The sequence below is a fragment of the Trachypithecus francoisi genome, unplaced genomic scaffold (genome assembly GCF_009764315.1).
Source record: "Trachypithecus francoisi isolate TF-2019V2 unplaced genomic scaffold, Tfra_2.0 Lachesis_group13, whole genome shotgun sequence".
Taxonomy (NCBI): domain Eukaryota; kingdom Metazoa; phylum Chordata; class Mammalia; order Primates; family Cercopithecidae; genus Trachypithecus; species Trachypithecus francoisi.
This window is the reverse complement of record NW_022681458.1, coordinates 69,766,040-69,781,817: the sequence shown is the minus strand read 5'-3', so window position 1 is coordinate 69,781,817 and position 15,778 is coordinate 69,766,040. Positions and strand designations below refer to the sequence as shown.

The following is a 15,778-nucleotide window of genomic DNA, read 5'->3' as shown; positions in this document are numbered from 1 at the left end:
AGGAGGATCGCTTAAGCTCAGGAGTTCGAGACCAGCCTGGGCAACGCCGTAGAACCCCATCTCTACTAAAAATACAAAAAATTAGCCAGGTGTGGTGGCACACGCCTGTAGGCCCAGCTGCTTGGGCTGAGGTGCGAGGATTGCTTGAGCCCAGGAGGTGGTTGCAGTGAGACATGATTACTCACTGCCCTCCAGCCTGGGCAACAGAGCAAAACCCTGTCTCAAAAGGAAAATCACAGTACACATGGAATACAAAGGTTTTTTGTTTTTGTTTTTAAGAACTAAAGCCTTTGAAGGAGCATGTGGCTTGCTGGTATTGGGCTGAAGGATGATTGCGTGAGGCCCATCTGGATAATCCAAGATACTTTCCTGGGCAGGGGCATTGACAGGGATATTCCCTACTTTCTTCCACCTTTAGAGGGTCTACTTTTGAAATGGTTTAAGGTTTCTCCAAGTTTTAAGTCTGCTGTGTTGAAATTATTAAAACTGGAGTTTGTCTTTTAATTGTGTAAATTACTTGGCTTGTTCATTACAAATACCCCATTGAATGTCCTTTAAGTGCTAGACACTGAGCTGGATGCTAGGTGATGCAACAGTAACCAGGACAGGTGTGGCCCCTGCCCCTATGGAGCTGACCTTCTTAGGGAGGGAGAGGGACAGTGAGTAAGTGATCTCACACATAGTCGTATAATCACTAACTGTGGCCATTGCTGTGCAGGAAAGGCAAATGATAATTAGAAGAGGTGGGACCTGATCTAGCCTGGAAAGTGTGGGAAGGTTTTTTTTGTTTTTTTTGTTTTTTTTGTTTTTTTTGTTTTGGAGACAGAGTCTTACTGTGTTGCCCAGGCTACAGTGTGCAGTAATGCCATCTCGGCTTACTGCAACCTCTGCCTCCTGGGTTCAAGTGAATCTCCTGGCTCAACCTCCCGAGTAGCTGGGACTACAGGTGTGCGCCACCATGCCCAGCTCATTTTTGTATTTTTAGTAGAGATGGGGCTTCACCATGTTGGCCAGGATGGTCTCAATCTCCTGACCGCATGATCCGCCCGCCTCGGGGAAGGTTTTTAAGCAGAGACATGAAGGGGTGAGTAGGAGGATGCCTGGAGGAGAGAAGAAACTGTGCAAAGGTCCTGAGCCAGGAGAGTGCTGGTGGTTGGAGGGGTGTGAAAGAAGCCCAGTGCAGTTCAAGGGTAGAGAGTGATGGGGAGAGGGTTAACCCAGAACATGCCCTTTGGAAATACTTAACCTGAAATACTTTTACCTAGGCCTTCGTTAGGATCTGAGTTCTTGGTGTCTGAGCACAACTGAATGTGAATAAAAGGCTATTTGGATTTCCTGCTGTGGACAGCAGGATGCTGTTCACAAAGAAGTCTATGTCCTGACCCTCCAGACCTGCTGCTACATTAGGTTAAATGGCAAAGGGGAGTTAGGTCGCAGAAGGAATCAAGGTTGCTCATCAACTGATGTTAAAATCAGGGAAGTATCCTGGATTACCCAAATGGGCCCAGGGATTCTTGTAATGTGGAAGAGGGAGACTTGAAGATGCTTGCCTGCTGGCTTTATGAAAGAAGGAACCATGAGTCAGGTAAAGTTTTCCTGTTGGGCTCTAGGCTTAGTACCTGAGTGACAAAGTAATCTGTACAACAAACCCCTGTGACACGAGTTTTCCTATATAACCTGCATGTGTACCCCTGAACCAAAAAAAAAAACAAGGCTGGAAAGGGCAGGGAAACAGATCCTCCCCTAGAACCTTCAGGAAAGAATACAGCCCAGTGAGACCTGGGTTGGCCCTTGGCCTTAAGGAACTGTGATATAGATAAGATGAAGGCTATTATAGTATATATAATATATATTATTATATATAAGGCTATTTTAATATATATATAATAAGATAAGATGAAGGCTATTATAATAACTGTGTTTTAAGCCACTAAGTTTGCGGCCATTTGTTACAGCAGCAATAGAAAACATTCTGCCTACCCAACTCAAAGTCTCATTGCATAGGTGGGTGTTACCAAGTCACTTGGCAGTGACGACCTTTGGTGCTTGCTTTGCCGCTCATGGAGCAGTGGAGAGTGGCTCTTACTAATCACACCTCCAGGTAAATATTGCTCAGTAAATACTTATTGAGGGCCTGCCGCGTGCCAGACCCTGCTCTCCCAGCTTGGGATAACTTCTGGGTGAAAACAGTACAATGTGTGCCCTCACCAACTTTCATTCAAATGCCTCTCAGCCCTGCCCCATGCAGAAGGGCCAGCAAGTGTGAATTTCACGTCCGGACACCAATCCTGACTGCGGCTGCTGCTAAACAGTTGTGAATAGCAGTGACTTTTCCCTGAAAAAGAAGTCCCTTCCTTAACTACTTATAGGAAAACATATACTGAAATAGTGTCTTCCAGGTTATTTTGAAATGATTCTTTGGGACTGATAAAATGGGACAAACTGAATACAATATTTGCTGAAGCATAGCTCATTACTGCTGGATAGAACTTGTGAGTACAGAGTTCTCAGATGTCTTTTTAGATCTCCAAGTCAGTCACCAAAATAAGGAAAATAGTTTTTTCATAACTTAAAGTACACACACACACCAACATACATATAGGCTAGAAAGCCTGATATGAGGTGTTAGTCTGGTAGACTGATTTCTTGTTCAAAGGGAGAAGAGTTTACAGAGGCAGAGGCACAGGTTTTGGATAAATGCACAAACAAGCTTTAACACCGCCTCTGCTTTTTTTGTTTTTACCAGGTAGAGAAGGGGGACCCTTAACTAAAGAGAGGAGAGTAAACACTGAGCAGTCAAGGCAGCCTACCAGGTTTGCTGAGGGCAGCCAGGACGTGGTAGAGGGTGTGGCCATTCCCTGTCAATCACTGGCCCTTAGAGAGCAGGCACTTCCCCCTGTAGCCAGAGGAGGGACAGTACTTCTGTCAGTGGATACCTGCAGGGTCAAGCTTCCAGAAAGGAGAAAGACTCCTTTAAGGGCAGTGAACTTTGACCAGATGAGCTTACCCTCAGGTATCCTGATCATGTGGAGACTGGCCATATGGCTTCCCAGACCAAAATAATTCACCTGTGCCTGTGAAACCATACCAGGGCCAGATGCAGCCACACTGTTGAGATTTGAAGCGTGGTGCTATTGAATTCAAGCTGCTGCATCAGTCAGGTTTCTTTGCCAGCTTTCGATCTGAGGCTAGGGTGACCATATCATTCATCTTCCAAACTAGGACACTTTTAGTGAAAGGGAGTGGAGTGAACGTTCAGTTTTGAGACAACAGGTATGACCCAGGACTCTCCTGGGGAAACCTGGACATATGACCAGCCTAGCTAGGGCTAGAAGCGTTAACCATTCCATAGGATGGTCTGATGACCCAAAATGGCTCAGTACAACATAGCCTGTGTGTGGGAGGGCCTCAGCACCCCCAGGAAGACAGGGATTGTCCCAGGTGCCCTTGCTAGCATACATACCCATAGCATAGACAGCTCTCTGATACAGGGGTCTAGAATAGTGTTTTCTTAATAATCTAAATACAAAGCAAGATTTTTTTACCCCAAAATTATTCCCCTTGTATTTGAACATTACAAAATTGTTCTCTTATGAGAGCTGCCCTTCTGACTACTTTATTTTGGAATGACACAGTCATCTGTTCTAAACACCTCAGCTTAATCTAAAAGGACCTCAATCCATTTTAATTGTGGACGCTGATGAGGTTAACTTTGGTTTTAAATAAAAATAAATAATTTAAAGAAGGAGGCAGGCTGCTGTAGTGGCTCACACCTATAATCCCAGCACTTTGGGAGGTTGAGGTGGGCAGATCACTTGAGGTCACAAGTTTGAGACCAGCCTGGCCAACATGGTAAAACCCCATTTCTACTAAAAATACAAAAATTATCCAGGCATGGTGACAGGTACCTGTAATCCCAGTTACTCAGGAGGCTGAAGCAGGAGAATCAATTGAACCTGGGAGGTGGAGGTTGCAGTGATCCGAGATCGTACCACTGCACTTCAGCCTGGGTGACAGAACAAGATTCTGTTTCCCAAAAAAAATAGAGGCAAAGAAATTTAGCTCATTCAGTGCTCATTCCTCAGGATTTAACATCGGTAATTGCAAGTACTGGATGTTACAAACTTTAAAACATCCTGGAAATGTTCTGGAAACTCGGTTAGGCATTGCTGTCTGATGAAGTAATGTCAAAGAAACAGAGTTTGATTAAAATTGCTTGATGAAATACAAATAAAATTATTTTTAAATGAATGTTAAGTATGTGTGACTTTAAATGTTTGCATAAATTTAAATGATCAAATGTCAGTTGACTTTCATCTGCATTCATAAAGCTTAAATATACATGTTAGCCAAAAAAAAAGTTTGGAATGTTTTTACCCGATATATTCACTTATTTAGGCATACACAGTATTTGAGGAGTGGTAGTCATGATAAGAGAGACGTTGTGGTAACAGCTGGGGAAAGGCATTCCTGTTCAAACTGGGGGAAACTAGGCTGGGTTGAAAATCTGATGCCTACAAGAAATGATTGTATTTTAACTTGTGATTCCAGATGACAAACTAGGTATATGGGTTTGCTTCCTGGCTCCTCAAGGCTCCCTAATAGTTAAGAGAATACGAAGAAGCAGAAAGCAGCTGGGATCTGGGCTTATGACCTTAGCTTATTCCCCTTAGCAGGGGAAGGAGCTGAGTCTAGAGTTCATCATGTGCCCCTCCCCTACCCCCCAACCAAGAGTGATCAAGCAAAGCAGGACTAGGAGAGAGGAGTGGGTCTGGAGGTAAAGGACCATACAGGGGACCACGGAGACCAGGTGGTTCCTTACCTCTCTCTGGAGTAAGGGCTGCTGGCACTTAACACCCTGGCTGTGGGAAAATACCAAACCCATTTTAGCACTTTTTGGGGGCGGGGAGATAGGGGAATGTTGACATGTACATGTTTTACAAAGCTTAAATTGCTTATAATGCACAAAAATAAAGAATGAATTCTTCTTTTTTTTTTTTAAAGACAGTCTCTCTGTCACTCAGGCTGGAGTGCAGTAGTGCAATCTCAGCTCCTGAAACCTCCATCTCCGGGGTGCTAGCAATTTTCATGTCTCAGCCTCCCGAATAGCTGGGATTACAGGCGTGAGCCACTGTACCCAGCCAAGAATGAATTCTTTATAGGAGTAGATAAGGCCAAGTCATGACACTAAAAATAACCCCCAAAACTAGGGCTTCTAGTGTGAATGCTGGGACTCCAAGAATTCAGCTGTCCTCATTCTGGCATTTGAAGAGTGGTTTGCAGTCTGACAGCTAGCTGGCTACCCACACAGCCTAAAGTGAATCCCTGGAGTCAGCAGCCCCACCCAGGACTCCCTTTCAGAATTCCTGCTCAGGGTTAGATCGAGCCAGAAATGGACCTTTTTATACAACATCAAAACAAAAGAGAACAGGGATTATCAGGCATGTGATGAGAGCTAGCAGCATAAAAGGCAGTGGTCGAAGTAAACCAACAGAAAAACTACAAGAAACAGATAATCCAGGAACACAAAGAACTGTAGGAAAACTTCTAGGCAAAATACTTAGAATTTTTGGAACATGTTAAACCCACAGAATGAGATTAGGATCTGTTATGTAAAAGGCACAATGAGAACAAAGAGCTCTTGAAGACTGCAAATGTGATTGCTGAAATTAAAAATTTCAGTATGAATACCAGAAAATACAGTTGAAAAATCTCAGAACCACAGAGAAGGAGGGAAAATGAGAGGGTAGATTAACCCAGGAAGTTCACCACCTGACTATTTAACAGAGGTTCCAGAAAGAGGACAGAAAACATAAGGAATGAAACGATCCACACACAATAAAAAGTTTCTGGGAAATTCATGTCCTAAGTCTGCGGAGTGAAAGAAGTCACACATAGGCTCACCGTCATGCTATTCAGAATGCCTTGGGTGAAGTAGAGAACGTAAAATTCACCCTCTGGAGCATGGTGGTTCACGCACTTTGGGAGGCTGAGGTAGGCAGATCCCTTGAGGCCAGGAATCCAAGACCAGCCTGGTCAACATGGCAAAACCCCATCTCGAATAAAAGTACAAAAATCACCCGGGCATGATGGCGCATGCCTGTAGTCCCAGCTACTGGGGTGGCTGAGGCACGAGAAGCACTTGAACCCGGGAGGTGGAGGTTGCAGCGAGCTGAGATCATGCCACTGCACTCCAGCCTGGGCGACAGAGGGAGACCCTGTCTCAAAAAAAAAAAAAAGTTATCCTTTTGAGAACCAGACTAACACCAGAATTTCCACTGGCAAAACTGGATACTAGAATTAATTACAGCAGTGCTATCAAGTGTCTGAAGAAAATGTTTTTTTTTTTTTTTTTTTTTTTTTTGAGACGGAGTCTCGCTCTGCCGCCCAGGCTGGAGTGCAGTGGCCGGATCTCAGCTCACTGCAAGCTCCGCCTCCCGGGTTCACGCCATTCTCCTGCCTCAGCCTCCCGAGTAGCTGGGACTACAGGCGCCCGCCACGTCGCCCGGCTAGTTTTTTGGTATTTTTAGTAGAGATGGGGTTTCACCATGTTAGCCAGGATGGTCTCGATCTTCTGACCTCGTGATCCGCCCGTCTCGGCCTCCCAAAGTGCTGGGATTACAGGCTTGAGCCACCGCGCCCGGCCAGAAAATGTTTTTCAACCTGGAGTTCTATACCCAAACTATCAATCAGGAGTGAGAGCAGCATAAAGACATTTTTGTATATGCAATCACTCAGTTTACCTGTCCTATGCTGTTAGGACAATATTTAAGAAAGTAATTCAAACAAAGGGGAACATCAGATCCCAGATCAAATCCAGTCACCCCAGGATAGCCGTGAAGGGCTGTTCCAGCATGATCCTGTGTAGGAGACCCGGCAGAGAATCAGGTCTACATTGTAGCAGAAGGGTCCAGGGGCTCTGAGAAGGGAGTGTGAGCCAAGATGGGATCCTGATTTACTGTGGGTATGGCTTGGGAGCTCAGAGAAGATTGAGGCTTGGATAAAGGTGAACGATACAAGAAAAAAGAAAGGCAATGAGAAAAGCCAAGGAAAGCAAGAGTCATGGTCCAAATGTGAAGTACATAAAGCAATTGATAGAATGTAAGAATAGCAAGTCTGTTTGACCTTAATGCTAAGAACAGTTTCCTTTGAAGCCAAGGGCTTCTGATACTGCTGCCAGACAGAAAAAGGAAAATCTAAATACAGTTTGGTTCAGCACTGAATAATATTTATTTGGCTATGTAAAAGAATAGATGACTGAATTGTGGTTAAAAGACAAAATGTGAGTGGTAATAGGTCCTGTAAGTGTAAAGGTGTAGCTGGTAAATGGCAAGACATGGAGAAACTAACAGGAAAGTTTGGAAGGAAGAATCTAAGTGCTGATCGCTTTGTCTCAGTAACTAGGGAATCAAGATTTTTGTCAAAAGTTGAAGGGAAAATAGAGGTTTAAATCTTTAAAACTCAGAGTAGCAAATAGAGGAACTAAATCTAGTTATTAAACATAGGATGGGAGGTGGCAAGCAGTTTGTTTTTTCCTTTTCATATTATGGGGCCAACAGTAATTGCCTAAAGCTGATAAATCAATACATATATAATAATCCAGAATTATGGAGAAGTAAATCCAGAATGAGAAGAGGTTTATCCAGAGTGTGGGGCTTCGGATGAGTTTGGAATCTGTTGCTTTCTACCATTAAGTCGTTTATTTTTGATTTCCTATCATTTGTACTTATTACTTAAGCAAAAATTAAATCCTGAGTTTGAAAATGGGTTAAATGTAGAGGTGACACAATTGCCACAGTATTTCTACTTTCTAACTTTTTAGGTCTTAATTTGGACAAACTAAAAGGCTGTGTTTTAAATTAAGCAATAATAGTGTTCTTGTTCTAATGGTGCAATATTTCATGTTTCCTCTGACCAGCTTGCATAGCTAGGGGCAGAATCTTTAATCCTTGAGGAAATGAATTACTGCCAAAGACAGTGAAGCAAAGCTGCCATTGTCCTTGGAGTTTTAAAAGTGCCCCAGTGTTTAGAACTTTTGAAGTATTTTTGCAAAAGTATACCAGCTCTCTTTGGGGGCGAATTTGAATATGTGAAACAGGGGTGTGGCTTACTTGAAGAATTTTGAAATAACCTTGTGTTCATAGCATGATAGTGAGTCCTGAGTCTTTGTGCCCAGAGCTCTGATTATACTCCCAAGACCTGAATTTATATCATATCCCCAGTTACTGTTATATCGTTAGATTTTTACATTCCATTTTAGAATTTCAATGTTTATTTTTTATCTTTAAAGATGATATTGTGGTTTTGAGTTTTGCCTTTTAAGTGTGGGTTTCTGATATGTTGAAATCCCAAGGCAGTTTTTATTTCAGTGCAGCTTTAAAATTCAGTGGAGGTCATTGTCCACTGGCCGGTTGTGAAACGATCTTAGTTCACACCCAGATTCTTGCCCTGTGTTTAGTTTTTCTTGCCTTGACTGGATATGGGAATAGACCTCTTAGGCTCTGCTCTGTTAATTTCCACCACTTCCCTACAAAGGCCCTAACTCATATCCCTTGGTCCCTGTCACTCTGAAGGTCGAGTTGTCACATAGCTCTTACTTCCTTCATACGTACTGGGACGGTCAATAATGAGTGCTGCTGCTGCCCTGGACCTAGGAGTTGCTGCAAGCATCCTGGTGGTGCCCAGAGAGTACCTACTTTTCACTCTGAACCATCTGGGTGGCCTGGGTCCAGTTTTTGGCGTTTAAGGGCCTTGGAGGGAAAGGGAAGAAAGCTGGAATTTGAGCATAAATTGGATTTTGTGTGGGCTGAGGGTCTTCCTAAGTGTAGACTGTCCCTCCTGGACCTGTACCCACTCGGCTAGCTCAGGAGCCAACCGTGTCCTGAACAGCGTAGACCAGCACCCAGACCCTAAATGACCTAGATTAGGAAGTAGATAGGTTGTTCTCTGCTGTCATTGTTTGGACACAGCTCTATTTACCTTATTTATTGTTCCTGCTCCGCATAGCCTCAGCTAATGGGCTGTATTCTGCCTTTAAGGCTGGTTCCAGGCAGAATTTAAGAGCCATTGCTTGTTTCCTGAACCAGGGAGTACAGCTTTACCTTGAAGATGAAGGCACCTCCAGTTGCAGAATGTGGTTGGGGTTACTGTGTTCTCTCATCAAGGTGTAGCTTTACCTTACCTTTCGATGATGGGTTCTGCCACCTTATCACGGTGGGTCGCAGGAGACCGGGTGCAACCGGAGCAGGGGCGCCCTCTGCTGCTGGGTGTCCGCTCTTCTTCCCACAGCCGCCCAGGGGATTTGTGAGGGGCAGTGGAACACCCCTGCTTCCTCCATCCCCTGCAGGATCACCCCAGGTGGAGGAAGGACAGGGCCAGGACCATGTGGAGGCAAAGCCTGCCCAGAAGCAGTGCAACAGCTAAAGTTATTCTCCGTGGGTACGTTTCTCTTGTTGTTTGCAGGTCTCTTCTTGAATCTGTTGTCCTTTTCCCCAAACCACCCTGCTGCCCCCATCCTTCCGTGTGGTCTGCTGTCATCTGCAGTAGCCACTGCATGTAAGACACGAAGACCTCTTCAGCAAGAGCTTGGTGTGGGCATTTGTGAAATTTTGTCACCACACCCCCTGTAACCAGCCAACAAATTCGAGTTAAATGCCTGTTCTTTGTCCCACACATATTAGTTACGGAGAGTGGAGAACAAGTAGCAGATAGTGGCTGGGGGAAGCCAGCCCACTCCGAGGGACTGGGCATGTGAATGGGACAACATCCACAGCTTTTTTTAAACCACAGGACACCCAAAAGCAGCTGTACGCTGCAGGGCATGGCAGGCTGCAGAAGCCTGAGTCTCAGGGTCTCTGACCCTTCGTCCTTTAGCGCTGCTGACCAGGCTGCCGATCCTCGACCCCTTCTTGTCACCCCATCGTGTGCTTCCCCCTTTCCGCTGGCTCCTTCCCTTTCAGCCTTTGCATGTGCTGTGCTCCTTACCTGGCCACCTCCAGCCCCACTGTCATCTCTTAGTGACATCCTCCCTTCCTCTCCAGTAGGTGCTGGTGCCCACAGCACTCTGTTCTGTCCTTTCATTACCTCTAGCTCCCTGTGATTTCATGACGTCATGACCTGTTCGCGGATCAGGCTTCCCCAGGCCAGAGATTGAGGAGTGGGGGCAACTCCTTATTCATCCTAGGAGGCTCTTCATCAGTGTTTGTTGAGTGAATACGTGAACGAATGTGGGAATGGGGTAAACAGGAAATAAGCCATGTGTCTGTCTTAGGTAGCTTAGTAGCCACCTTGGGTGTGGGTGAGAAGAGGAAGTGGTTAGAGAAGACACACCGTTAAGACACTGGGACTCCTGTGCTGCTTTTTCTAAGGCTTCTCTTTGCTGGTGGTTACCTTTACAGGAAATCTCTTACCCAGCCTTCACCCAACTGCAATAATGTTTTCCTTCCTTTCCTCTACTTATCTCTATTATCTTAACTTTATCAACATTATCAACATACAGAACAGTTTTGATTGTGATGTTTTATTTGTGTAAGTTTTGCCCTTTCAATTAGGTTGTAAACTTGAAATCCTGAGTTTTACTTCCTAAGCAGCTTTGTAAAGAAATGGAGACAACATTGCACCAAGTTATTGTCATGGCCACCCCACTAGCTGTGAGATCTTGGGGGAGGAGTAATTAAACTCCTCAAGGTCTCTGTTTCTTTATCTGTAAAATTGGAGGACTGGTCTCTCTCAGGGGCTTCCAGTGTGAAAAAGTCCTGGGGTTCTGGGCCTCTGATCCTGGCACCCCACTTATCCCTTCCAGCGCCCACCACATGACTCCACCTCTGACATCTGCCAAGTACAGTAATTGAACACATTCACCTCATAGTCTGGGTCAGTTCACCTCCCAGGTACTTGTTTGTTGGTGTTCCTGGGATCAGGGACATTACTGGAATAGGTGTGGGGCAGACCTGTGGGAACCCTGTGGCCCCAGCCTTGCCTCTGTCCTCTGTCAAGAAGGTTCAGGCACCAAGGACACTGTTCCAGTTCTGTGTGTCAGTTCTGTACCTTGGTATGTGCTGTTTTGTTCCTTCAAATGTAGGGTGAGTTTGGAGGTGGAGGCTGACTCTGACTGTCCAGGGATCTGGGAAGAAGGACAGTGCTGGGGCTATGTGTTCTCCATGAGCCACTCCTCCTCCTGTGTCCAGGCATCATCTGGCCCCCTTCCCTGCCCTCCTGCTTTCCAGGTACACTTGCCTCCCATGGCACCTGCTGCATGATACTGGTTTAAAAAAGAAATGTTGAATCCTTTATTGGAATGATTCCTTTATTGGAACCCAACAGGCATGAGGGTAATAGAGACTATTTGGTTTGTATTTTCGCTTGTTTTGCTTTTGCGTCTGAGATTTGTGGGTTTCTTGATGGCCAGGAGTGGCTTGTTTTCTGTTGTAAAAGGTTGTTGTTTGTATAGGTTCGTGTTTCCAGTTCTTTTCCCCAGCTCCAGCCTTGTTTCCAAAACTCTCAGCTCTTGGTTTATCTCTGTCCAGTCAGGTGTGTGTTCTTTGTCTTTGTTTCTTGTCCTAGTTGTTCCATGAGTCAGCCAGGCCTCAAAGATTGTGTAAACCTATGGTGAGTAAAGGTGTTAGCAAAAGAGACCTAGCAACAAGGTCGTTGGGTCTCTAAAGAGCCGTTCAGCTGTGAGAAGGTAAAATTTTAAGGACTGTGGATTTGGATTGGGGGCTTCCTTACAGGAGATAAAAACACGTGGTTGGGGAGAAGAAAGAATATTACAGCGCCTAGTACATAAGTGGAGCTACCCCAGTTGTCCCTGAATCCTTTGTGGGAGATTGATAGGATGAGAGACGTAAGAACTGACTTGGAAGAACAAACATCAACTTGTACACCTCAAATATATCTGCTTTTTATTTGTCCATTCTACCCTAATAAAACTGGAGGTAAAAAAAGAATTGGAAAGAGGCCAAGGCTGCAAGTGAATAATTCAGTTGAGTTGTATCTTACTTACTGTTAGGTTCTCCCAATCAGTGTATAAACTGAAAATCTAAGATACAGTCAATTACTCTCAAAAACTACCTCAGGAAGGCACCGTGTTAGAAACTGATATACTATTGCTTAGTACATTTAGTGTGGCCATTTTTTCCTCCCATTGTCACAAGTATTTGGTTTCTTCTCTTGAGTTTCATATGATATCCCTGGCATCGTAGGGGCTTAGAGGTTGTATTCTATGAAGAGGGTGTCTTTTAAACACCAGATCCTATCCAGCAAGAAATGCTGGTACCATCAGAGACAACAGGCCTGTTTTCCCCGTTTTGGTGTCCCCTCTTTGGCTTCCCCTGTGTAGCTGTGTTTGTGCGTTTTACATGAACCAGCCATAGGAGTCTACATTTGTTCTCACTCACTGCCTAAGCTGTTGAAGAATTGTGGATTGCTAGACAAAGAATAATCCCATTATTTCCTAGTTCGGACTGATTTAAATGTTAAATGTATATTAAATTCACATCTCCAAATTGTTTCTGTTTCATCTACAGGTTGCTTGTGGGGGCCCCGCGGGCAGAAGCGCTTCCACTGCAGAGAGCCAACAGAACTGGAGGGCTGTACAGCTGTGACATCACCGCCCGGGGGCCATGTACACGGATCGAATTTGATAACGATGGTGCGTTCCTTTCCCTCACTCAGCCTTCACTCCGGCAGCTTGCCTGTACTTTTTCCCTGAGGGAGGAGAGTAGGGACAAACATCTATTCTTGTAGAGAGGATGGACCTCTTTGAATTGCATCAGCCTTGACTGTTTTTTATTTGCCCTGAAAATACTTACTTTACTTTCTAAATCATAACTGGGATGCCGCGTGTTTTGCTGTTCCTCCTAACCATGGTTACTAAACCAATATGGTGTAGGGATGTTGCCACCTAGTGATGTGTTGAGATTCTGCAGGAGGTCGTGGAAAATCTGATTTCATAGCAATGAAGAGAATGAATGAGCATATCTTGTATTCATCAGCCAAAAGTTCTCACATGCTGTTAAAATATTTGGGAGAAAGACAGTTTTAAATATCAGACCCCTTTGGAATGAGAGCTGGCTAACAGAGATAAAGTTTTCCCTACTGTCTCATATAGAGACTTGTTTTGTTAAGGACTCTGGATAGGTAGAAGATACCATGAGGTAGGCATATTGACATCCAGTGTACCTGGCTTCTTGTAGGTGGAGCAGAGCAATTAGTGTACTTGAGAAGCTCTAGCCAAACCTCATTTGATATGCTCGGTCTAAGTAGATTTGCAGATTCGTGTTTATGTTCTTCTCTTGCTTCATCTTTTAGAAATAACATTTGTTGGCCAGGCGCAGTGGCTCACACCTGTAATCCTAGCATTTTGGGAGGCTGAGTTGGGTGGATCATTTGAGGTCAGGAGTTCAAGACTAACCTGGCCAACATGGTGAAACGCCGTCTATACTAAAAATATAAAAATTAGCTGGATGTGGTGGTACACGCCTATAGTCCCAGCTACTTAGGAGGCTGAGGCATGAGAATTGCTTGAACCTGGGAGGCAGAGGCTGCAGTGAGCCAGAATCGTGCCACGGCACTCCAGCCTGGGTGACAGAGCAAAATACATCTCAAAAAAAGAAGAAAAAGAAAAGAACGTGTTCATTTATTAGAAAATAATATGTGTTAATTTTAAGAAACTGGTAAAATACACCTATCAAGAATAAAAAACAAAACCCACTGACAATCTCAGTATATAGACTTATTTTTTAACATTTTGGCATTTTTCCTTCTGGCTAAAGTTCTTTAGTTTCATATTTTTGTAATGATTCAAGATTAAAACTTGTATCTGTATTGCTGCTCATCCAGGAGTGCAAAAATTTGGATATAGGTCACGCAGTGGGTTTAAATTGATACTGAAATGAGCACATGGTGGTGGTTGTGGTCCCCCTCTCTCTGACTAACAATAACTCGCCTGTTTGGCATTGATACATTGTCAGCTACAAGATCCTAAAGTAAATCTGAGTCTTTTTCTCCTATCTCCAGTAAAGAACATTTAATGCTGTTACATAAAAAATTGGGGAGTATATAGAGAAGTACCCATTTTTTTTTAGTTTGGATGGTAGCTGGAGTTTTGAATACTAGATTTTACATTGTTGCCTTAAGAGATGTATTTTGGAGGGCTCCCTTAGTCTTACACTTTCACTTACCTTCTGCATTCAGGACCCTGGGTATCAAGAGAGGGCAAAGGGTATTGTTGGACAAAATAGGTGACTATATAGAGTTAAGTATTTTATGTTTCAAATTTTTGAAAGATTCTTACCAAAAACCACTTTTCTGTTTCCTTGAGATGACAAGTAATTTTTCTGGATTGAGTAACTGAATTTATTGAGTAGCTAGACTCAGAGTCAAGGCCATTTGGAAACAGTTGCTTGTATTTTTGTTCAGTGATGGTTTCTAGCATGTGCAGTCACTTGGAAGGCTAACTGTGCTCCTTTCTACAGCTGACCCCACGTCAGAAAGCAAGGAAGATCAGTGGATGGGGGTCACCGTCCAGAGCCAAGGTCCAGGGGGCAAGGTCGTGGTAAGTGTAGAGACACATGTTCATCCTATACTGTTGGACTGCTTGTTACATGCCAGCACCAGGCTTATAGCAGGGGACAAAGCAGGGAGCATACATTCTAGTGAACTTACTGCTTTAAAGCAGGAATGGATGTCAAGAAGAAATCAGGCTGGGTGTGGTGGCTAACGCCTGTAATCCCAACACTTTGTGAGGCTGAGGCGGGTAGATCACCTGAGGTCAGGGGTTTGAGACCAGCCTGACCAATATGAAACCCCATCTCTACTAAAAGTACAAAAATTAGTCGGGCATAGTGGCATGCACCTGTAATCCCAGCTACTTGGGAGACTGAGACAGGAGAATTGCTTGAATCTGGGAGGCGGAGGTTGCAAGAGTGAAACTCTGTCTCAAAAAAAAAAAAAAAAAGAAGTAGTAGTAATCAAAGCCTTATTTCTCCTGTGATTCCTGATATACTTTGAAGCAATCACACAACCTACTTTTCTTTAGAACTTTCAGATTTGAATAACTTATTAAAGAACCTTTACTATATATTCCTAAAACTCTAGATGGTATTAAAAACAAAACAAAACTAACATCATTTCTATCCTTGGAATTTTATAGCTTTATAGATAGTAAAAATATGGGCATGGTCTTGGAAAGTAATAACCAGGTAGTTTTAAACTCCTGAGTTTTTTCAAATGGAAGGGATAGCAAAGGAAAGAGGGTTTGTTAGGTGGATTGGGCTAGATGACAATGCCTTCCTGGTTGGAATATGATAATCTTTTTGTCTCCTTTAAAATCTGGTTGCTGTAATGAAATTTATACAGAATTTTGAGGAAAAAAATTTAGTGAACATTGAGTTTTGTTATTTAAGGAATGACACTTGTGGGAAATTGAGTCGATATTATATTTTTAGCCTGTGTTTACATAGAGGGTAGCCATTCATACCCGGTAGAAATTATAGAGATTATTTCTATCTCTTCTGGCCTTGTAATTCTCTCTGCCTTGTAAAAATAGGCATATTTTGGGAAATAATCTCAGAGCTCAGTTTGTAAGTTAGGACTGATTTCAAGGAAATAGTGTGGGGAAAAGGAAATGTCTGTGTTTCAGCTATATTTGTTTGATCCCTATGAAAACAGGTCCATGATTTCTCTCCTCTAGAACATAATTACCCACGTTCACACTGATGTTCTCAAGGTTAATACAGCCACTAAAAGCCAATTTGAATTAAGAAAATGAAATAAGGTG

The 15,778-nt window shown here is 43.7% G+C and overlaps 1 protein-coding gene across 5 annotated transcripts in view; it reads left to right on the top strand.

Moving 5' to 3' along the window:
- ITGA6 (integrin subunit alpha 6) overlaps positions 1–15,778 on the top strand; it is an 80,209-nt gene that overhangs the window by 26,436 nt on the left and 37,995 nt on the right. For 4 of the 5 annotated variants that reach the window (XM_033231113.1, XM_033231114.1, XM_033231115.1 and 1 more), the window contains exons 2-3: positions 12,525–12,649; positions 14,475–14,554. In XM_033231113.1, coding sequence (XP_033087004.1) covers positions 14,510–14,554 — 45 coding nt within the window. In that variant the 5' untranslated portion in view covers positions 12,525–12,649; positions 14,475–14,509. Of the gene's footprint in view, positions 1–9,242; positions 9,439–12,524; positions 12,650–14,474; positions 14,555–15,778 lie in introns of those variants that run through there. The other variant, XM_033231117.1, reaches the window with a different exon arrangement.